Source organism: Onychomys torridus, chromosome 8 (genome assembly GCF_903995425.1).
Source record: "Onychomys torridus chromosome 8, mOncTor1.1, whole genome shotgun sequence".
Taxonomy (NCBI): Eukaryota; Metazoa; Chordata; class Mammalia; order Rodentia; family Cricetidae; genus Onychomys; species Onychomys torridus.
Genome location: NC_050450.1, coordinates 92,255,237 through 92,279,306, shown reverse-complemented (window position 1 = coordinate 92,279,306; position 24,070 = coordinate 92,255,237). Strand labels below are relative to the sequence as shown.

Here is a 24,070-nt window from a genome sequence, read left to right as displayed (position 1 = left end):
TAAAAACGGGGACCAGGGCCCTACAGGTTCCCCCTTTTACTAAAAAATGAGCTTCTGAATTAGGTTGCGTGGGATGTCAGCAGGTCGCCTTACCCTTCATGGAGACACCTGCCCTGACCACACAGGTGTTCTGTCTTAGGTTGTTGGTGCGCTCCCCTCCCCCCATTATTCTGTATACTCATTATCATACAGGCTCAGTTGTGTATGAGCTGCAGAGTTGACTGCTGCAAAAGATCTCAAAGTGGCGCTGCTCTCCCCCCTTTTCTAAGATGCTTCCTTACCTTACAAAAGGAAAAACAAATGCGTTGTTTTGAGTCATAAAGATTCTTAACAGGTTCCATTGAGAAAGGCTAAGATAGCTTTTAGGTGAAATTTTCATTCCTTAGAGAAGGTAGCTTAGAGATGTAATAGCAACCCTGCTGAACAAAGAAAGTTCTTACTTTGAATACTTTGAAAGGGGAATAGTCTCTGACTAGAGATAAGCTGATCTTGTCCTACCCACTTTAGGGACTTCTGCCTTGTAATAGTGGTAGTTTGTCTGGTGTACCTTGGATGGGGAAAAGAAGCTGCAGGAGGATCCTGGCTAATTCCTCTTACAGTAGCAGCATCTGTCATCTAACATGCATCCAATTTGCTCTGCAGAAGTTCATTCATATATCTTTATCCAAGTTTCAGAGTTAATATCTGCTTAGAGGCTTATAACAAATAAATGTAAACTCTCTTCACACGATTTTCATTTTAACACATAATGTGTGCTTTTTTGTCTTTTCATCATTTCTTTAGGACATATGTATTGAAATTTCACATCTAGTAAATAAAACTGAGGAAAAGCACAGAGGCCTAGTTGGGTTTGTTGTTAACAGCTACTTCTTTTGTGTAAGCAGTCTTGAGGATCCATTACCATTTTTTATTCTTCCTGCTTGGTCACCTGTGAAATTTTACATCAGTTGTTAGAGAAATGTTGAAGATGGGAAACTGAAAAAACACTTGAAGCCAAGCCTAATGGTGTACACCTTTAATCCCAGGCAGAAAGAGGCAGAGTGATCTCTGATTTTTAGGCCAGGTGGTCTACAAAGTAAGTTTCAGGACAGGCAAAGCTACACAGAGAAACCCTGTCTCAGTGGAAAAAAAGATAAGAATGAAAAGGGAAAAAATGAGCATTGAAACCTCTGGACACAGAAAGAGCTAAGGCCTGTAATTTTAGTACTTAAAGAGACTGAGGCACATGGGCTGCGTGCTCGTGCGCGCGCGCACATGTATACACACACACACACACACACACACACACACACACACACACACACACCCTGAATTTAATAAAAAGATGGAAGGGAGATGAGCGGAAGCAACTGAAGACTTGTACTTTAATAATTTATTTAGCTATATGTCATTGTGCTCTCTCAATTCTTAATCTTGTTTAAATGCAGAAATTAACTTAGATGGGTATGATGGTACATAGCTTTAATCCTAACCTCCTGAAGGCTGAGATAAGAGAATTGTGTGTTCAGAGCCAGCTTGGACTATGTTTTAAGTCCTTGTCTTGATTCTCCAATTAGTCACCACTCCAAATACTCATCTCGGCAAGTTCTGAGATGATAGGCATTACTATCATACCCAGTTTAGATGGAATATTTTTCAGAAATAATACACAAGAACACTGCCTTTTCAAAGGGTTTAACTTTAAAGTGGTAAGGTTTAGAGGGTCTGTTTTATGCTTACAAATGAAAGAAGAAATTTTGTTTGTTTTTTGTTGGCTTTTTTTTTTTTTTTGTTTTTCGAGACAGGGTTTCTATCTATAGCTTTGGAGCCTGTCCTGGACTAGCTCTGTAGACCAGGCTGGCCTCGAACTCAGAGATCTACCTGCCTCTGCCTCCGGAGTGCTGGGATTACAGGCCTGGGCCACCACTGCCCGATGGAAGAATATATTTTTAAGATTATGTTTTTTGAGACAGTCTTTTTTTTTTTTTTTTTAAAGCTGAGGATCAAACCCAGGGCCTTGCGATTGCTAGGCAAGCGCTGTACTACTGAGCTAAATCCCCAACCCGAGACAGTCCTTTTATGGGCCAGAAGAATGACCTTGAATTCGTGGCCTTCCTCTTGACTCATCTTCCTCAATGCTATGGTGTTGGATATGAGCCACTATGCTAAGATGGAAGTTTCTCTTAAATGGAGAAAATTTGATTGACGTATATTAAATTTGAAAACTTGTTTATATGTGCATTTGTGGAAATGTTTCAAGAGTCTTTTTTGTGGTTTCATAAAGGACTTTTTCATGTACTGGAATTTGAACTTTGGAGCTTTCACAGTAAACATGGGCTATACTACTGAAAGCCCTTGAGCTTATGAATTTTAAAGTAATAAAAAATTTCATTATCAACTTGGTATGGAACCCCATTTCTCCAAAGGTAAATGTTTCTCCTGTATGAGTACTGGCCTCTCTTTTTTCTTAGCACTCTCCATTGTGTGTGTGTGTATACATAGTCCCATTCTAGTATAGTCAGATTTTTCTTTTTCAGGGAGAGAAAAAAAAGACATCATCCCCTACCTCCACCCTTTAAACTACAGATTATTTTCTTGGTACTTTTAATTTTTTTCTATTTTCATTGTTTGTTAAATTTTTAAAATTTTATGTGTATGAGTGTTTTGCCTCTTATCTATTTCCCGTATGCATTTCTGTTCATTACCCATATGCCTAGTTCCCACAGATGCCAGAAGAAGGCACTGTATCCCCAGGAACTGTGGTTACAGACAATTTTAGGCCATCGTGTGGGTACTGGAAATTGAACATGGGTCCTTTGGAAGAGCAGCCGGTGTTCTTATCTCCCCGTTTTCATCTCTTAAAACAGTCTTGCTTCACAAAGATGTAGAGTTAGAAAGGATTCTAGGGCTGGGTCATTGGTTCCGTAGTTTAAAAAGTTTATATTATGAAACTACTTATAAGCTGAAACTACTAATACAGTCAGAATCTTCAGGTGAATGTTGTGGCACTTGACTATGCTTAGAACTCAGGAAATTAAGGCAGAAAGATTTGTGAGTTCAAATAAAACAAAACTACTGATGTTTGGTTTTGAGGCCAAATGTTACTGTGTAGCTCAGTCTCACTTCAAACTCAATGTCCTTTTGACCCCAGTCTCCCAGGTACGGGATCATAGGCATGTGCCCCCAGCTAACAGGAAACTTAAGTTTGTTTGCTCTCATAAATAACTTCTTTCATATGATGATTATAAAGTCTGGATTTGAAAATGTTAGGCACAGACTCAGTCTTAGGTATTACGTAGCTTCTAAGAAATAGGCACATTTTGGGACCTTTTTTAAGAAGTTTGTGTTTCAGTTGCACAGACTATTCCATTTGTGCTTCACCCTCCTTTTTTCTTTTCTTTCTTTCTTTTTTTTTTTTTTTTTTTTTTTTTTTGTGCTCAGCATTGAGTTCATGAATTCATTATTTACAAAAGTAGACCACTGTAGTAATTCATACACATTTATGATAGGTTAACTGAAAACCTTCCCTTGCTCATGTTGATCTAATAAAGTCTAGTTGATAATTTATCAGGTACAATAAAGTACTCTAATTTGATAAGGTTCTAGATCTAGGTCAGAATAAAAGGAGTGACGTGTAAGACAAGCTTTGTAGGTGAATTAGAGTGAAAGAAAAAGGGGGATGTGAATGTCTAAATCTTTCTTTTAAATTCACACACACATGCACACATATGCCACAATGAGAACTTGGAGGCCAAAGGACAGTTTATGGAGTCAGCTCTCCCCCTCCATTCATGTGTATTATCAGGCATAGGAGCAAACTCCTGTACTTAATGAATCATCTCTGGCTTGGGTCTGAGTCCTAACATCTTGCTGAATTTGTCGCTGTTCCTCAGCTTTTTGTTGAAGCCTTTTTGACAAGGTTAGAATCCAAGGCCTTGCACAGAAGGGTGCAAGTGCTCTACCACTGAGCTTACCTGCAACACTGAAATAAACTCCAGGGAAGTAAAGCTGTTGCTTTTCCAGGCTGTTTTTGAGCCATGGGGTAAGGGAAAAGGCCTCTAGTTAACAAACTCTTTTCCCCAACCAATTTGAGCTTACTTCCTGTGCTTGCAGTTTATACCACTCACACTGTTTTTCTACTCTTTATCCTACAGGGGTTGATAGTCCTTGGGGAGGCACCTTTCCCAGACCATACAACAGACTTATTTTCACTTAGTTCTGAGGTGAAGACAGATCATGGGACTGATAAATTGGTAAGTATAAAAGATAGAAAAGGGGGAAAGAAATAATAAGGTAGCTCTTAATAGGTCAAGCAACTGCAGCCAGCTCAGACACTAAGTTAGAGTAGTGGTTGAAATCAGGGCACTGTTGTTATAAAATGCTCATACGTTTTTGATGGGGTAACTTTTCTGAACCCAGTATAAAGTGTGCGCGTGCGTGCGTGCGTGCGTGCGTGTGTGTATGAAAGCTTTTTCAGTAAAATGTTAGATTAAGGCTGGGGCTGAAGCTTACTTGGTTTACTTGGTAGAGGGATTATATGTCATGCACAACTCTCTAGTTCAATTCTCAGCACTGCATAAGCCAGGTGTGGCAGTGTTCACCTGTAATCCCAGCACTTGGGAGGAGCATCAGAATATCAAGGTCATCTTTTGCTACATAGTGAGTTTGAGCCAAGATTAGGAAACATGGGACCTTGTCTCAAAAAAACCACAAAACATTAAAAGTTGGATTAGCCTTTGGGAGAGGAGGAAGTGTGAAAAAGATGTCGCATTCAGGGTCAGACATCATTGGGGAGAAAGGTAAAAAGGTTGTAAGAGCCAGAGACGTTTAATGACCGCTAGGAAACAGTGTCTTTCAGACATAGCAGGGCAGTAGCATATATAAATTCATAGTGGTGGTGACAGAACGTATAAAACCGTATAGACTCTAGCCAGGCAGTATACCAGCATAAAGAGGAGAGGTAGGCACAAAGCCCTACCTGTAGCCAAGAAGCTGCTGCCCACTGGTAGCTGCTGAGAGGGGGTTAGTCCTTTCCAGTGGAAGGAACTCATTCAGGAGTAGATAGACAGCACAGTTGGACTTTGTCAGCAAGGGTGACTGGGGGTAGTAGACAGACTCTCTCTTATGTAGTCCAGGCAGTCCTGGAACTAACTCATTGTGTACACCAGTCTAGCCTTGAACACAGAAATCCTCCTGCCTCTGCTTCACAGAGTGCTGAGATTAAGATTAAAGGTATAAGTCATGATGACTAGCTAGGTTTTTGGGGTTTTTTTTTTGTTTTGTTTTTTGTTTTTTTTTTTTTTTTTGACATAAATTTGGATGTGTAGGAAAGGGAATAGTAGATCTGGGAGGATATTGGACAGGTATGATCAAACACATTGTACAAAATTCTCAAAGAACAAATAAAAAGAGCAAAGGGTTGGAAAAAAAAGTCAGATTTGAGAATACCACAGAAATACCAAAAATACTTTTGTGAATGATTCTTTCTTTGTAATGAGAATAAAACTGTCACCTTAATAATCTTCTATATTATTAGGTCCTAGTTCAAATTTTTTCTTTATCTTTTCTCCTTTAAAAGGTACTGACTTTTATGAATATTAACATCACTTGGTAGAAGTTTCACTGACTTTGAAACTAAAGACTTTGTTGATGTTAATGTTTTCTTTTGGCTGTGCTTCCTAAGTGAAGAAGAAATTGTGGGTGGTAGTGGTGGTTGTTTAAGTTAAACTAAGAAATTTACTTTTATCTGCAACCCAAAATACTTTGTCATCACTTATTTTCTATTATTATTAGTGTGAACTCATGATTTGGTGAAAACCCAAGGAAGAGCTTAGAGATGTCTGAATCTTGGATTGGTCTTCATCTAGTTCTGCTATTTTTGGTTCTTGCTTGCTTTTGCTTTTTCTTGTCTTGAGACCCAGTCTTGCCAGAGTTGTGGTGGTGGTACACACCTTTAATCCCAGCACCCGGGAGGCAGAGGCAGGTGAGTTTGAGGCCAGCCTGGTCTCCAAAGTGAGTTCCAGGAAAGGCGCAAAGCTACACAGAGAAACGCTGTCTTGAAGAAGAAGAAAAAAACCTACACGGAAAAACCCTGTCTCAAAAAACAGAGAGAGAGAGACAGACAGACAGACAGACACCCCTAGTCTTTAGGCAGTGGTGGCACACACCTTTATCCCAGTGCTTGGGAGGCAGAGGCAAACAGATTTCTGTGAATTCCAGAGCAGCCTGGTCTAGAGAGCTAATTCCAGGATAGCCAGGGCTACACAGAGAAACCCTGTCTCAGACAAACAAAAAAAGAATGGAGAACTGGGTCTTAATAAGGCTGGCTTCGAGCTCTGTTAATTACTACCTTTCCTGTTGCTGTGATTAGATAACCTGATGAAAGAATGGTCATACTTCCAGGGTACAGTATGTTATGGCAGGGAAGTCAGGAAGCCAAGAGCCATAAATTCTGGTGCTCAGTTATCTTTCTTCTTTATGTAGTTTAGAACCCTATCCCAGGGAATGGAGCCACTCACTAGTTAGCCTAATTAAGGTAATTCATACACAGACCTATCCAGCCATCAAGAAACCTTGTCTTTAAAACACACACACACACACACACACACACACACACACACACACACACACACACACACACACGGAGGCTGGAGAGATGGCTTAGAGGTTAGGAACACAGGCTGCACTCCAGAGGAGTGAAGTTAGATTCCCAGCATCTATATGGTAGTTTACAACATCTAATGATTCCAGTCTGAGGGGATCCAGTGCCTCTGGCCTCTGCAGGCTGTGTGTGCACATGGTGCACAGACATGCAGGCAAGACAAAGATAGTAAAGTTAATAAGTCGTTACCAATACAAAGAAGAGAACATGAAAATTGCCAACATGAAGAAAGACTATCACTACAGATTTTACAAATAATAAAATTAACAGCTTAATGCTGCTTTGCTACATAGATGAAATACTCAAATTCTTTAAGAGACACAGATTTTGAAACTGATTGCCCCTTTCTTTTACCCCTCCCCATCAATGAGCATCACAGTCTCTAATAGAGAAGATAGCAATGTTTCCATATAACTTACATGTACCTCCCCATATACTTTTGTCTCTTAAACATTTAAATTACCTCTAATACATAATATAACATACATTGTATGAGAGAATAATAACCCTAAAAGTCTGTGAATGTTCTGTACAGATATGTTTTTTCTGACTATATTCATTGTGTGTTGACTCCATAGTGGTAGCATTTGTGGTTACAGTGAACCAAATATAAGTAAGTGAATAGCCATATTTTTGTTTAATAAATTGATTTGGTTTTGCAAACATTTTCAAACTAAATTGATAAATACAGTGTACCCAAAATCTGATGGAAAAAAGTAGAAAAAAAATTTCTAACCATTATTGTTCATTCTGAACGCAGCAGCAAAAACCTTCAATAACATAGTAGCAGATCGAATGAATGAATGGAGGCTATGTCATAAACAACAAAAAGGTTTCTATTGGTGCACTGTTAGAGTCCATCGTTAGAGTTAAAAGCCAACTGGATAGGCTGCTTCAAAAAACAAATCAAGCCTTGAGTGGTTGCTCAGCAAGTAAGAATGCTTGCCACCGAGCCTTATAACCTGAATTCGATCCATGGGACTCACGTGGTGAAAGGAAAGAAAACTCCCACAGGTTATCCTATGGCCTCCACATGTGTACTTTGGTATGCATTCACCCACACACAAATAGATGTAACTTAAAATGTTTAAAGAAATAAAATTGTCAGTGAACTGTGACTAGAAGCAAACTTCCAAAGAAAACATATTCACTGTTAATACTGCTTGGTAAAACACAGTGCATTTTTGCCTGTGTAGAAGAAGGAATATTGCAAAGGCATTGCACTTTGTCATAGCTAGGATATAAGGCATTCAGCGTGGAAAAGATGAACCAAACCTACTTTTGAACACTTTATGCAGAAGCCATTAGACCTTTCATATAAAGATCTCACAATAAAAGGTCAATACATTGCCGGGCAGCAGTGACGCATGCCTTTAATCCCAGCACTCGGGAGGCAGAGCCAAGTGGATCTCTTTGAGTTTGAGGCCAGCCGAGTCTACACAGCTGAGATCCAGGACAGGCTCCAAAGCTACAGAGAAACCATGTCTCAACAAACCAAAAAAAAAAAAAAAAAACCAAAACAAAAAACAACAACCCAAAACAAAACAAAAACTACATGGAGAAACCCTGTGTGTGTGGGGGGGGGGGGGGGGGAATTCGGTTGTATTTCGATTTATTGGCAGCAAGTAATTGAATAATTACCATCAAGTAACAGTAAAGCGGTGGTAGCACATGACTCTAATCCCAGCATTTGGGAGGCAGAGGGAGATAGAACTCTTGAGTTCAAGGCTACACAGAGAAACCCTATCTTGAAAAAAAAGAAAAGAAAGAAAGTAAAGCTGAGTATATGATAGTACACACATGTGATAACATCACAAGCTAGGTAGGAGCAGAAATATCAGGAGTTCAAGGTCAACCCTGATTATATAGTCAGTTTGAGTCCAGCCTGGGATACATGAGACTGTCTCCAAATTAAAAGGAGGAGGAAGAAGAAGAAACCAGAATAGAGAGAATAGCACATGGTGTGCAGTCGGTTACTTTTCATCAAATGTTAAGATAATTCATTGTGGGCAAGGGATGTGGCTCAGTGAATTTATGTAATAGCCCTTATTTGAATAAATCTAATGAAATTTTAAAAATCAGTTGTTTTGTTCTGAGTTAAGCATCAGAGTCTCAATCCCTCTGCTGTGATTATAAGCAAGAACTGCCATTACATACAGTAATGTCTTTCCTTGTCATTCAGTTATTTATTTAGTGTGTGTGTGCTGGAGAGGGGAGCACAAGGTTGATATCTGGTGTTTTCCTGTTTGCATCCATTTTTTATATTGAGATCCTCACTATAATGCAGAGTTCTCCAATTCAGCTAGTCTAGCTTGACAGCTTGCTCCAGGGGCTCCCTTCTCTCTGCTCCCCTGGCTCTGGGATTATTATAGGAGGGCTGATGTATGAAAGCTTGGGGGATCCAAATTAAGATCCTTATGTTTGCTTGGCAAGTGTTTTACTCACTGAACCTATTTGCTCAGCTCTTTATTCAGTTACTTATTTCATAATAGATCTGTGACCATTGATCTTATTTTATATGGGTTCTTTTTTTTAGATTCCTATGCTTGAATTATCTAGTTATGGCATTGGGATCGCCTTTAGATTGGCCCTTATGGCATTTTTACTTGTTTATTTATTTGTTTTATTTTAGTTTTTTGTTTGTTTTGAGCTAATATGTGACTAAGCTGCCCTGGCTGCCCTTGGAGAACATTGTCTAGAAACCAAGATCTGGTTACTGGTTATACTCTGTGTCATAAGATAAAGCCCAGAAACTTAACTACTGGCGTTCATATATCTAACACATCTATTTTATTTCATTATCTGTTTATCTTTATGTCTTAAAAATTATGAGTTGGAGCTGTCCTAGCACTACTAGGAAGGCTTTGGGCAAAATCAAGAGTTTAAGACTAGCCAGGCAGTGGTGGCGCACGCCTGTAATCCCAGCACTCAGGAGGCAGAGCCAGGCGGATCTCTGTGAGTTCAACGCCAGCCCGGGCTACCAAGTGAGTCCAGGAAGGCACAAAGCTACACAGAGAAATCCTGTCATGGAAAACCTTAATTAATTAATTAATTAATGCTGTATTCTGTTTCACAAAATGGTTGAGGGTTGTTGTTGTTTGTTTCTTGTGGGTTTGTTTTTGTTTTTTGAGGAAAGGAGGTTCAAGAAATAATAGTGTGGTTCTAAAAGATACATTCTTTCAGGTTTTTTTTTTAAAGCTCTTTTCCATCTACCATTAGTTTTAGATTAATTTTCTTTTTTCTTGTCTGTCTTTCTGCTTTTCTCTTTTTCTTTCTCTCTTTCTTTCATTGCTTGTGCAGTGTTCTGTCTGCACATATCCCGGCAGGCCAGAAGAGGGCACCAGATCTCATTACAGATGGTTGTGAACCACCATGTGGTTGCTGGGAATTGAACTCAGGACCTTTGGAAGAGCAGTCAGTGCTCTTAACCTCTGATGATATCTTTATGTTGTTGTTTCAAGATGAGATCTCATATAGCCCAGAAACTCAGTATGTAGCTGAGAGTGACCATGGCATCTTCTACCTCAGACCTTGCCTCTAAAAAGCAAAAGAAAAATCCCCTTTGTGTAAATACTATTTCAATGACCATTTAATCTTAAACTCAAAATTGAGGATTTTGTTTAGTGAAAACATTTCTTCCCTGATTATTGGTAAATAATGTTAGTAAAGTATTATATATGGGTTATCTTTTATCCTTTCCATACTGAACTATTCAGTCTTAATATGGTTTCTCACAAGAAAGGTATGCTAAAAATGTATTTCAAGATGACATATCCACTCCCCCACCCCCAGCTCAGGACCGAACCCAGGGCCTTGCACTTGCTAGGCAAGCGCTCTACCACTGAGCTGAATCCCCAACCCACATTCTTACCTTTGGTTAAGCAGGAATAGTTTCTTTTCCTTGATCTTTTTGCATTTTCTGGGTCTTTGGTCCTGCAGAGGTTTGAGGATAGAGTTAAAGGGCTATAAAGTGGCTAAGAAATTGATCCATAACAATCCTTTTGAGTAAAATTGGCTATAAATAACAAAGTTAAGTAATAAGGATTTACAAGATGGTTTTCAGTTGGTATTTCCTTAGATTATACATATTTGTAATACTGTATATAAATATAAATCCTGGTTGTAGGTTTATTGGACTTGAAACAACATTATTCCTTTTGAAATTTTGAAAATAATAGTTCTAGGGGCTAGGGATGAAAGCTCCTGGTTTACTTGCTAACACCATGTAAGCCAGGCTTTAGAGAGTTTGAGGCCAATCATGGATACATGAGAATGCATGTCTCAAATTAAACAGATATCTAATTGTGTAGATTTTCTTTAATGAACAATCTGCTAACAGGTAAGTGCAGAAAGGTTTGTGACCTCATTTTAAAATATGCTTAAACTGATACCAGATTAGTAACTTAGTGAGAGTGGGATTTTCAGTCTTCCACTTCCATTTAGGACAATTTCCTGGCCAAAGTGCCAGTTTGTGGGAATGAATGGTACATTGTGTGTGTCGCTAACAGTATTTACTGATTTCATTTAAAACTGTTCTTGAGTATCAAGATGACTCAGCTGGTAAAGGCACTTGGTAAAAAGCCGGGTGACCTAAGTTCAGTCCTCTTGCACGTACATAAAGTTGGAGAACCAACTCCACAAAGTTATCTTTTGACCTCCGCATACAGGCAAGGACACACACAAACCAAAAATATTTTTCAGAATTAAAACTCAAAAAACTATGCAATGTATCATTGAGATGATGGGGGCTTTGAGCTAAAAAGGGATTCATTAGAAAGTTTAAAAACGTCCAGGCAAATGGTGGCACGTGCTTTTAACCCCAGGAATCAGGAGGCAGGGGCAGGCGGATCTTTGTGAGTTGCAGGCCAGCCTGTTCTTTAAACCAAGACTACAGATTAAATTCCTGTCATCCAATTTGCATTATAAATTTGATGTTTGTCAAGAAATAACTAACCCAAAGCAAACTGCTGTAGTTTAACAAACTGTTGAGTTTTACCCAGCTGAATAAACTGTTTTAGCTGAACAAAACTGATAATGTGTAAGAATGGTATTTTAAGAAGATGTGATATGGCACTAATTTAATGATTGCTTTGTTTTCTTGCTGTTTTGGCCACAACAACCTTGAATTCTAGGCAGTCTTCCTCCCCCTTAACTTCCCAGATGCTGAGTTTTAAGTGTATGTCATTGTGCTTCTCAGGATACTGTTTCTTAGAGAGCGTGTGTGTGTGTGTGTGTGTGTGTGTGTGTGTGTGTGTGTGTGTGTGTTTTCCTGTGTGCTTGCATATCCGCCTGTCCTATAACCTCTACTTAATATGATTCTTTAGGGTTTTTTGTCACATTTCTCTGGTTTGGCTAAGAGGCCGGATTATCAAGTCCAGTGCTTGCTTTTTCCATTGCTGTGTGAATTGTTTTATGCTTAACCTTAGTCTTTCAATAAAAAAAAGTTTACAGTGTGGATCCCTTTTTTTTTTGCCCCAGAGCTGAGGGCCGAACCCAAGGGCCTTTCACTTGCTAGGCAAGTGCTCTACCAATGAGCTAAATCCCCAACCCCGTGTATCCCTCCTAATTCTCATGATTATTCCAAAAGGCAATCTTTTGTGGTCCTCCTTTAGACACACAAGGATTATAAATGCATTATGCCTGCCACTTTAAAACTTTTTTATCCTTTTATGTAAATGTGAGCCATGTAATTGAGTTCGTCTGAATGTTTAAAAAAAAAAAAAAAAAAAGACTGGGGCTGGAGAGATGGCTCATAGGTTAAGAGCACTGGCTGCTCTTCCAGAAGTCCTGAATTCAATTCCCAGCATCCACATGGTGGCTCACAACAACCATCTGTAATAAAATCTGGCTCCCTCTTCTGGCCTGCAGGGATTCATGCAAACAGAACACTCTCCACATAATAAATAAATAAATAAATTTTCCAAGGTTTGAGGGAAAGAAAGCTTAGAGGAGCAGGAGATCCCAGCTGGATCAAGAACAGAAAGGGAGAACAAGAAATAACAGACCATGATAAATGAAGACCACATGAGAACAGGAATATGCAGAATGTTGGAGAGGTCCCCAGAAATCCACAATGTTACATCCTCTGTAGACTGCTGGCAATGGTCGAGAGAAAGCCTGATCTGACCTAGTCTGGTGATCAGATGGCCAAACACCCTAACAGTCGTGCTGGAACTCTCATCCAATAACTGATGGAAGTGGATGCAGAGATCCTCAGCCAGGCCCCAGGTGGAGCTCCAGGAGTCCAATTGTCGAGAAAGAGGGACTGTAAAAGTGTGAATTGTTGAGACCAAGATTGGAAAAGCACAGGGAGAAATAGCCAACTAAATGGAAGCACATGAATTATGAACCAAAGGCTGTGGAGCCCCCAGCTGGATCAGGCCCTCGATAAGTGAGACAATTGAATAGCTTGAACTGTTTGGGAGGCATCCAGGCTGTGGGACTGGGACCTGTCCTTAGTGCATGAGCTGGCTGTTTGGAACCTTGGGTTTACACAGGGACACTTTGCTCAGCCTGGAAGGAGGGGACTGGACCTGCCTGTACTGAATCCACCAGGTTTAAATGAATCCCCAGGGGAGTCTTGGCCCTGGAGGAGATGGGAATGGAGGGGAGGAGGTGGGGGGAAGGAAGGTGGGGGTAGGGGGTGGGAGGAGGGAGGACAGGGGAACCCATGGCTGATGTGTAAAATTAAAACACAAATATAATAATAAAAAGAAAGAAAGAAAAACTCCTGGAAGCTTCTGTGATAATGCTTACTCTTTGGCCAAAGAAACCTAATTCTTTGACTCTTACAGTTTAAGACAAGGTCTCTGCTGGGTGATAGTGACACATGCCTTTAATCTCAGCAATTGAAGCAGAGGCAGGAAAATCTCTGAGCTGGAGTCCAGCCTGGTCTAGAAAGTGAGTTTCAGGACAGCCAGAGCTAAGTGCAGAGAAACCCTGAATTAGAAAAACAAACAAACAAACAAAAAGACAGAGTCTCAGTTTGTAACTCTAGCTGACCTGGAACTTGCTATATAGATCAGACTGAACTATCTGCCTGACTCTATTTCATGGAGGGCTGAAGTTAAAAGCATGTACCACCACATCCAGCTCCATTTTATACTTGGTTACTGGAGGTATTTAAGACATTTGAATTATACTTTCATTTTCTGAAAACACTAATGATGTGAACTCCTGCAATAGTAGTGATCAAGCCTAAAGTGCATCCAGATCAGGATTGTTCATGAAATACTTGTTAACATGTCCCCAGCTTTTTAGACTGCAGAATAAAGTGTGTACTTTTTGTCTTAAGGCACTATGAATGTGTTTAAGAAACTGAGTAATGGGACAGGAGAGATGGCTCAGAGGTTAAGAGCACTGACTGCTCTTCCAGAGGACCTGGGTTCAATTCCCAGCACCCACATTGCTGTTCACAGCTGCCTTTAACTCCAGTTCCAGGGGTCCCGAGACCCTTACACAGACAAAACAGCAGTGCACATAAAATAAATTTTTTTTAAAAAAAAAGAAAGAAAGAAAGAAAAACTGGGTGACTTCACACATATTTGTAAGTAGTGTTCTATTTCTAAGTGGAACATAATGATCAGGCTTAGTATTTTAAGGTATTTTCTTTTGAGAATGATTTAATCTATTTCTCCAAATACCCTGCTTTTAATACAGGATTTCTCTCAAAGTCTCTGTGGTGTTTTGTAACATGTTTTTGTTTTTTCAAGACCGAGTTTCACTGTGTAACCCTGGTTATCCTGGAATTTAAATAGATCCACCTGCCTCTGCGTCCCTAGTGCTGGGATTGAAGGCATGGGCCACCACCACCCAACTCAAAGTCAGTGTCTGTCTGTCTGTCTCTTCTCTCTTTACTAGTTTATTTTTATTTCATGTGCATTGGTGTTTTGCCTGTATATATTCTTTGTGAGGATGCCAGATCCCCTGGAACTGGAGTTACAGGCAGCTGTGAACCACCATGTGAGTGCTGGGAATTGAACTTAAGTGGTTAAGTGTACTTAACCACTAAGCCATCTCTCTAGACCCCAAATTCTCTTAAAGTAATAGATCCATTTAAAGTTTCTAGAGCCACCTTCTTAACTAAATTTTCTTGATGTCTATGTGTTCTTCAACCCTGGCATCACTAAGTAATTTTTTTAAATAAACTTCAGTATTTGTGTATGCACTAACTTACCTCAGAAAAATTTAGCTTCCTTTGTGGGGAAAAAAAATCACATTAAAGAATAACAAATTTCAGCTGGGCAGTGGTGGTGCACACCTGTAATCCCAGCACTCGGGAGGCAGAGGCAGGTGGATCTTGGTGAGTTTGAGGCCAGCCTGGTCTACAGAGCAAGTCCAGGAAAGGTGCAAAGCTACAGAGAAACCCTGTCTCTAACCCCCCCCCCCCAAAATAACAAATTTCGGGGGCTGGAGAGATGGCTCAGAGGTTAAGAGCACTGACTGCTCTTCCAGAGGTCCTGAGTTCAATTCCCAACTGGCTCACAACCATCTGTAAGAAGATCTGGTGCCCTCTTCTGGCCTGCAGTCATACATGCTGTATACATAATAAACAAACAAACAAACATAAATCTTTTTTAAGAAAAATAACAAGTTTCAATTTCATTGCTGTTTTAATTATTTTACTTTAAAACCTGGCTCTTTCATCAGAGCAAAAACATAATTTTATATTTAAATGTGTGTATCTATAGACATAAAAATGACAACTGGCTGCTGTGAATGATAAGATTACCTCTGATTTTACTTCCTTTGTTTTCCTTTAGGGAAGATCGTTTCTGTAATGAATTTTGATAAGTTTGTTTTGTAATAAGATTTTGTTAAGAGTAGTAACATTTTATCCTGATAACTGTCTTTGCAGTTAAAAATCTCATACTCTGGGCTGAGTGTGGTGGCAAACACCTTTAACCCCAGCACTTAGAAGGCATAGAGGTAGGCTGATCTTTGAGTTTGAAGCAAATCTGGTTCACATAGCAAGTTCCAGTCCAGCCCTGTGTCAAAAAATAAAAATGAGCCTCTCAATCTGTCTTCTAAAGAAACCTTAATCAAATGGAAGAGTCAGCATTGGTAACTTAGAACTTTTAGGCACACAAATCATGCTGATTTCAGAATTTTAGTACTGAAACATTTTACAAATAGATTGTTTTATTTGATTTTGTTTCTATAGTCTTAAAATATAACCCAAGTTGGACTCTAGCTCTTCCTAACTCTGAGCTTGAAATCCTCTTGCCTCACAAACAGTAGGATCACAGATGTACAACATCATGCTTGGTACCAGGCAGTGGTGACGCACACCTTTAATCCCAGCACTTGGGAGGCAGAGGCAGGTGGATCTCTGTGAGTGTGAGTTGGAGGCCAGCCTGGTCTCCCAAGCAAGTTCCAGGATAGGCGCAAAGCTACACAGAGAAACCCTGTCTTGAAAAACAATCATGCTTGGCTATATTTTAAATGAATATGAAATTGCCTATTTGTACATACCAGCAAGTAGTTGACAGTCATAGCATTTTCAAGTTGATTGAAACGTCTTCTGAACCATATTGTTGTAAATCTGGAAAAAAGCTGTAACATGTATGATGTCCTACATCTGCTAGTTAATACTAACCTAGACTTTAAATCTTCTTATGTGTCATGGTGCTCCCCCATACTTATTTTATTTGTTATTTGGGGAGTTGGGTCGGGAGGTGGAGAAGGGGTTCCCTATAGCTGAGGATGCCCTTGAACTCTTGGTCCTCTTTTCCCTTCCAAAAGCAGGCCTGTGGTATCAGGCCCCATTCCCTTTCCTTTCCTTTCCTTTTTTTTTTTTGTATTTTTAAAAAAAATTTTTTAAGACTTATTTATTTATTATGTATACAGAAGAGGGAGCCAGATCTCATCACAGATGGTTGTGAGCCACCATTTGGTTGCTGGGAATTGAACTCAGGACCTCTGGAAGAGCAGTCGGTGGTCTTAACCTCTGAGCCATCTCTCCAGCCCCCCATTCCCTTTTCCTGCTGTAATATTTGTTTGTGCTTTTTCAGATTCCTTGCAAATAGTAAATCTTCACAAGTATGTCAGGCTATTTGGGCTCATCTGGTGTTTGGTTGTTGTGACCTGGTTTGGCTTGTGTAATTAATTCATTTTGGCCTTTTTTTTTTTTTTTTTTTTTTTTTTTTAAAGATTTATTTATTTATTTATTTATTATATGTGCAGTGTTCTTTCTGCACGAATCTCTGCAGGCCAGAAGAGGGCACCAGATCTCATTACAGATGGTTGTGAGCCACCATGTGGTTGCTGGGAATTGAACTCAGAACCTTTGGAAGAGCAAACAGTGCTCTTAACCTCTGAGCCATCTCTCCAGCTCCTCATTTTGGCTTTGAACTCTGTATTTCTGCCTCTGCTTCCCTGGTGCTTAGATTACAGGCCCATGTCACCATGCCCAGCCTGTATTACCCACTATAAAGGAAAATTTAAAATAGTCCTTCTCTGATGCTGTTCCATTATTTTTTATGTATATTTTTAACTCACCACAGTTTTGCGTTTGCTTGTGTGCTAGTGCAAGATCCTTCTCCCTCTCCTCCCATTTGCAGTGCTTGGGGGTCATGTGTATGGGTGTTTTGCTTGCATTGTATTTGTGTGCCCACAGAAACCAGAAGAAGGTGTCAGATCCATTGGAACTGTAGTTAAAGACAGCTGCCACATGGGAACTCTGGTCCTCTGGAAGAGCAAGCAACCAGTACTTTTAACTGCTGAGCCTTCTTTCTATCTGTCTAAAAGTTTATATGATTTTTTATTTCTTTTTCTTTTCTTTTTAAAGCTAGAGCATAGCATGGACTTGTGGTTCTTAGCTCCTTAGCAGACCAAGACAGGACTGCAGGTTTTATTCCAGTTAGAGCAACTTAGAACTTGTCTCAAATAATATATAAAAAGAGAGCTGGGAATATAGTTCATTGGTAAAGTGCTTGTCTACCATATGCTAGGCCCTAGTTTCAATCATGAGTGTACACACAGAGACACACAGTTGTGGTTCTTTTTCTTATTTCAGTTTGGCATACCACAGTTTATACTGTGTCAGATGTGCTTGTGGATTATTTGCAGGTGCCATTACAATTTCTTTGGGCTTTCGGCCCTCACACTCTTTTTAAGAGGGCCAAGGAAAAGTAAGAGCATGAGTGGAAAGAGAGTGTAAGGGAGACATACCTTTAGCCATTTTAATGAATTAAAAATGTTTTTTAAGATTTAATTATTTCAGGGGCTGAATAGTTGGCTCAGCATTTAACAGCACTGACTGATCTTCCATAGGACGCAGGTTCTATTCTCAATACCCACAAGGCTCACAAGTCTGTAACTTCAGTTCTAGGGACCTGACACCCTCACACAGACTTATATGCAGGAAACACCAATGCACATGAAATAATTTTTTTTCAATTTCATTATTTTATGTCATTATTGTCATGTTGCGACTTGGTGGTAAGACATGGTGCTGGAGAAGGAGCTGAGAGTGGAGAAGAAGCTACATCTTGATCCACAGCTGACTGTGCATCTGAATACTAGGTGTGGCTTGAGCATATATGAGACCTCAAAGCCCACCCCCAGAGTGACCCATTTCTCCAACAAGGCCATCTCTACCCCAACACAGCCACAACTCCTAATAGTAACATTTCCTTTGAGCTTATGGGGGCAGTTACATTCAAATTACCACAATTGCCTGTACCTCAAAGATACAATTATGATTGACACTCAAACCCACTCCTCGTCACAGCCCCCATTTTGTTGTTTCTATCATGAGAAAGGGTCCTTATAGCCCATTCTACCCTTAATGTCTTGTTCCTCTTGCCTTGGCTTCCCATGTACTGGCACTATCACCGTACTCCAGCTCTCTTACCTTTTTTTGAGCCCTGTAACTATAAAACTTATTTTGAATATTGAGACTACAGAGTTTCCTTACACAGCTTCCTTGTTTATATTCTACTTATATATTTGATTTGTATAAAAGTAGTCATTAGCCTAGCATGCACTAGGCCCTGGGTTTGATGCCTAGCACCAGATAGAGAAAATAAAGGAGTGTCAGATGGTTGCATTCATTTGAAATTTGTGTTTGTGTACAGGTGGGTGTATGTGTAAGTGCATATGAGTATTGAAGCAGGAGGCAACATCAGATGATATCTCACTAACTCTACTTTTTTTTGAGATAGTGTCTCTCAGTGGATTTGGTGTGCACTGATTCAGCTAGGCTAGCTAGCCAGCAAGCTCCAAGAATCCACTTGTGTCTGTCTCTCCAACAGTGATTATGGATGTACACTACACCCGACTTTTTTAAGATTATGATTTTAATTTTTTGTATGTCTAGGTATTTTGCTTGAATGTAGGTCTGTGTGCTACATGTGTTTCTGGTACTTGTGGAGATGCAAAGAGGGCATGGGATCCCCTGGAATTGGTGTTATACATGGTTGTAAACTGTCAGGTGGTGCTGGGAATCAAACCCAGGTTCTCTGAAAGATCAGTCAGTGATCTTAATTGTGGGGCCATCTCTTTATTTTTTTCTTTTTTCAATTATGTGTATATGTTTGTGTCTGGAATTACAAGTGGTTGTGAGACGCTGGATGTAGGTCCTGGCAGACCATGTTCCAGGTACAATTCTGATGCTGAGTAACAGTTACATAAAAAGCAGCGGCTGAATTTAGTTTCTTCATCGTCTCATGGCACCTGTGTGGCAGCCTGAACTCGTCCTGTACTGAGTAAGACCAGTATATAGGCTTTTGTTTGTTTGTACACTGGTCTGATCTTGAACTCATGGAGATCGGCCAGCCTCTGCCTCCTCAGTGCTTGGATTAAAGGTGTGAGCCACCCCTGACCTCCACCCTTCTGGCCTGCCATACAAAGTCTTAACCACTCCAACCTCTGCACCTACCTTTCTTACCTGTTTACTAGTTGACCTGATTTTTTTTTTGTTCAGGGATCTGAACTCAGGTTATCTTGTTAGTGTGGTAAACACTTTACTAAGTGACCCATCTCCTCAGCTGATTTTAATTTTATTTTCTGACAGAAAATAATAAGTGCAAGCCAGGTGGGGGTTGCACATGAGTTTAATTCCAGCATTTAGAATGCAGAGGCAGGAGGGTCTTTGAGTTTGACGCTAGTCTGATCTACACTGTAAGTTCCAAGGCAACAAAGAGAACCCTGTCTCCAAAAAAGAGAGAGAGAGGGAGAGAGAGAGAAAACATTGTGGTGTGTGTGTGTGTGTGTGTGTGTGTGTGTGTGTGTGTGTGTGTGTGTGTGTGTGATACTCTCAAAATACAACTGAAGATCCTAGATCTCAGGGTACAGAGTTTGATTTCCAGTACCATGGACTGAAAAAACAAATTTTCATGGTACAGGAGCAAAGGTTGGCACTGAAATTTCCTTTTAGCTATCTTGACACTTTGTTACTGTATCCTTACCCTTTTGAAAGAACCATGTTACTATATATTTTTCTAGACTTTTGTTCCATTGAATTATGTTGAGGTTCTTCCTCTGTCATTATGTATGTGCCAAATGTAATCTGGTGAATATTTGGGTTCCACTTTCTCCAGAGCTAATTCTCTAATTATTTTATCTCACTTGTGTACATTTTGTTTTGTTTTTCAAGTTCACTGTCAGAAATTTCAGAGAAGTGGTGCTGCCAGGATAAATGCTCATGTGTGTTTTGTATTTCTTTTCCTTACTCAGGGTGAGTCTGTTTCTCAGCCTTCAGAAAACCATGGCATTCCTGTTAGTCATATTTCAGAGTCCTTGTCTACCAAATCATGTGGAGCACTGAGACCTGTCAATGGAGTTGTTAACAGGTAATTTTTATCTTTTCTACTTCACACACTTAATGCCCCTAGTTATTCCCAGCCAGGACTGACTAAAGAAACTATTATGTAATACTTTATCTTGTTGTATGCCAGGGTTTGGGTTTTTTTTTTTTTTTTTTTTTTTTTGGTTTTTTCCCTCAAAACAGAGTTTCTTTGTATCCCTGGTTGTCTTGGAACTCACTGTGTAGAACTCAGAGATCCACCTGTGTCTGCCTCCCAATACCAAGTGTATTTTATTTAGTATGTTTATGTAATCCTTTGTACCTACCATTATCCAAAAGAGACTGGCCATGGAGTATAAGTCCTACAGTTAAATTATGTGAAAGTTCCAAATATCCCTATGCATGTGAATAAAATATATTTATTCTTAGAATTCATTATTCACTGGAGAACTGTTTTTAAGACTGTTCATTAATATTTGCAAAATTGTTTTCTTACAATCTTTTTTTCTATAGTTTTTATTAGGCATAATTTCTGTCACGGAAGAAAAACTAACGATGAAAACTCGAATCTGCTTATTGACTTTTGCACCTTTCAGACACCATAGGTGTCATGAGTAAATACACCACAGAAATAAGTGTGCATTTTCATCCAGAGTTGACCTGCTTCTGTAGAAGGGCCTATCTGTGTCTTTGAACATTTGAAAGTCAGGAGCCCACACGAGTGGCTTTGTTTCTTCTGTGTTCTGAAATGTGTCTTCCTCCCTTTTTGTAGTCTTCAGCCTGTCCTGGCAGACCATGTTCCAGGTGACGGTTCTGATGCTGAGGAACAGTTACATAAAAAGCAGCGGCTGAATTTAGTTTCATCGCCTGATGGCACCTGTGTGGCAGCCAGAACTCGTCCTGTGCTGAGCTGTAAGAAACGGCGGCTTGTTAGGCCCAGCAGCATTGTTCCTCTTTCTAAGAAGGTGAGTATTCAACCTCACTCCATTTACCCAAAACTTTCCAAATTTGGCTAACCCTCAAGGTTTCCTGGGAGCCTTAAAAAGTACAAAGTTCCCAAGTCTGCTCCTCCCTGGAGCTTGGTTTAGTTGCTTTGGAGTTAGAGCATTGAAATTTTCTCTTTTAATTTTTGAGTTAGCACGCCTTGTTTGATGTGGCAGTTTCCCGTGCATAATTGTACTTTGTGCTTAGGAAGGTCTTCTTTTCACAGAGCTCTTAGACAACTGCAGCCAGATTTGAAAACTGATGGGAGAGACTCTGGAAGTTGAAGTGCTCCCAGGAACAGTTTTCTGTTTCTCATCTGCACTGTTTTCACCGAAATTGGCACTGTGTGGTGCCAGGTGTGGTGGAGCAGTAACTCTCTTGACCACTGAGCCATCTCTAGCTTCTTCCTCCCACCTTTTCATTTTGAGACAAGATCTCTTGTGTGACACTTCCATCTCACCTCCTGTGTACAGGTGTGAACCACCAGGCCTGGCTTTTGCTTTTGAAATTGTTTGTTGTTTGTTAGATATAAGGTCTCAATATGTTACCAAGCTGGGCTGAACTCCTGATCCTCTTCCTTACGTCCAAGGATTAGAGGTGTACACCACCACACCCTGCCAAAAGTGACAGTGTTGAAGGTTTTGCTTTATTTTATTTTATTTTATTTTTGTTTTGATGGTCTGCATGTTAGCATGTGTGACCTATGTGTTGCCGGGTACACTCAGATCAGAAAGGATGTTGAATCCCCTTGGGCTTGGGTTATATATAGATGGTTGTAAACCACCATCTGGGTGCTGGGAACTGAGCATACTCTTAGCTGCTGAGCCATCTATCCCACTACAAAGACTTGCTTTTAAAAGAGAATCTTCATTACAATTTCTTTTCCTTGCTAACTTCTTTATCCTGCCTTTTTTTGTTCTTTGCTTCTTTCTTTGTGCTTTTGAGACTGTATCTACGAGTTAGTCCAGGCTGGTCTTCAACACCTGGGCCTTTACCTTCTGAGGCCTGAGTTGAAGTCATATGCCATCTTGCCCAGCTTCCACTACATACAGTTTCCAAATTTATATTAGTAGACAAATGTTCATGCTCAAAGAAAATGGAATTGAGTGACTTTATAATTGTGATAAACTTTTGATTGTTTATTCTTTCAGTAGAAGGGTTTAATTTATTCTGAAACTTAGGAAATCCATGTAATATGTATATTGGAGTATCTGGTTGGTAAGTTGCTAGGACAAAGTGTCTTTTACTTTATGAAATCTTTTGTTCTTGTGAATTTATTCCTTTGTAAAATACTTGTTGAACTTTGAGTTGTCTGTTCTAGGCATTAGTAATACAATACTAGATAAAAATGAAAATCCTGCTGGGCACTCAGAAGGCAGGGATAGATGGATCTTTGTGAGTTCAAGGCCATCCTGGTCTACAGAGCGAGTTCCAGGACAGGCTCCAAAGCCACAGAAAAACCCTCTCCAGAGAAAAACAAACAAAAAATGAAAATCCTTACTCATGCACTTGGGATCCTCCTGTCTCAGCCTCCTGGGTTGTAAGATAACAGGACTATACCATGTTTTGATACTTTGGGGATTCTTTCTTTTAGATTTATGTATTTTAATTTATGTGTATGGGTGTTTCATCTATATGTCTGTCATTTGTAGATCTTAATACCAGGCTTCAGTAAGATAAACTTGTTGGAAATAGCTGAAAATGACTTACTGATAAATTATAAAGTATAAAAGGTCTTAGGGGCTGGAGAGATAGCTCAGAGGTTAAGAACACTGGCTGTTCTTCCAGAGGTCCTGAGTTCAATTCCCAGTAACCACATGGTGGCTCACAACCGTAATGAGATCTGGTGCCCTCTTCTGGCCTGCAGGGACACATGCAGACATTACACTGTATATACAATAAATAAATAAATGAATAAAATCTTTTAAAAAATAAATAAAATAAAATAAAAAATAAAAGGTCTTGAATCCCAAGGCTATTGTTTTGAAATTGACAGGAATGTGTCACAAACTATTTGTTGGAAGGTTAATCTAGGGATAATTTGTATTGGGGATGAATTAGAAAAAGAGAATGGGAACTGCAAAGGGACATAATAGTAGTAATTCTAGAGCAACAATAGTTTAAAGGCAATTTGTTTTGATTTGTATTGTTTGTTTGTTTGTTTGTTTTGAGACAGGGTTTCCTCTGTGTAGTCCTGTCTGTCCTTGAACTCACTTAGTAGACCAGGCTGGCCTTGAACTCAGAGATCTGCCTGCCTCTGCCTCCTGAGTGCTGGAATTAAAGGAACATGACACCACTGTCCATCTATAAAGACTCTTAAAGTTGTGAAGATGGTCTGATAAGATAGTTTAGCACAGATAACCATAACCGTACTTGCCATCAAGAACAACTATTTTAGTTTGATTCCTGGAACCTACATAGTGGAAAGAGAGATCACTCATGCAAGTTGTGCTGTGACCTACACACAAACACACTTTTAAAAATCTTTTTATTTTTTATTTAAAAAGTTCTATTATAGGGTCTGGAGAGATGGCCCAGGGATTAAGAGCACAGACTGATCTTTTAGAGGACCTGGGTTCAATTCCCAGCATCCACATGATAAAATTTCTATAAATGTAATAGATTTTAATGGTAGTTTTATGGAATTGAACTTAGATCTCTGGAAGAGCAGCCAGTACTCTTAACTGGTAAACCAT

The 24,070-nt window shown here is 39.7% G+C and overlaps 1 protein-coding gene across 8 annotated transcripts in view; it reads left to right on the top strand.

Annotated features, from left to right (window-relative positions):
• Kansl1 (KAT8 regulatory NSL complex subunit 1) overlaps positions 1–24,070 on the top strand; it is a 138,079-nt gene that overhangs the window by 97,860 nt on the left and 16,149 nt on the right. For 5 of the 8 annotated variants that reach the window (XM_036195440.1, XM_036195439.1, XM_036195435.1 and 2 more), the window contains 3 exons: positions 4,134–4,232; positions 20,321–20,436; positions 21,163–21,355. In XM_036195440.1, coding sequence (XP_036051333.1) covers positions 4,134–4,232; positions 20,321–20,436; positions 21,163–21,355 — 408 coding nt within the window. The remainder of the gene's footprint in view (positions 1–4,133; positions 4,233–20,320; positions 20,437–21,162; positions 21,356–24,070) is intronic. The other 3 variants (XM_036195438.1, XM_036195436.1, XM_036195441.1) reach the window with 1 other exon arrangement.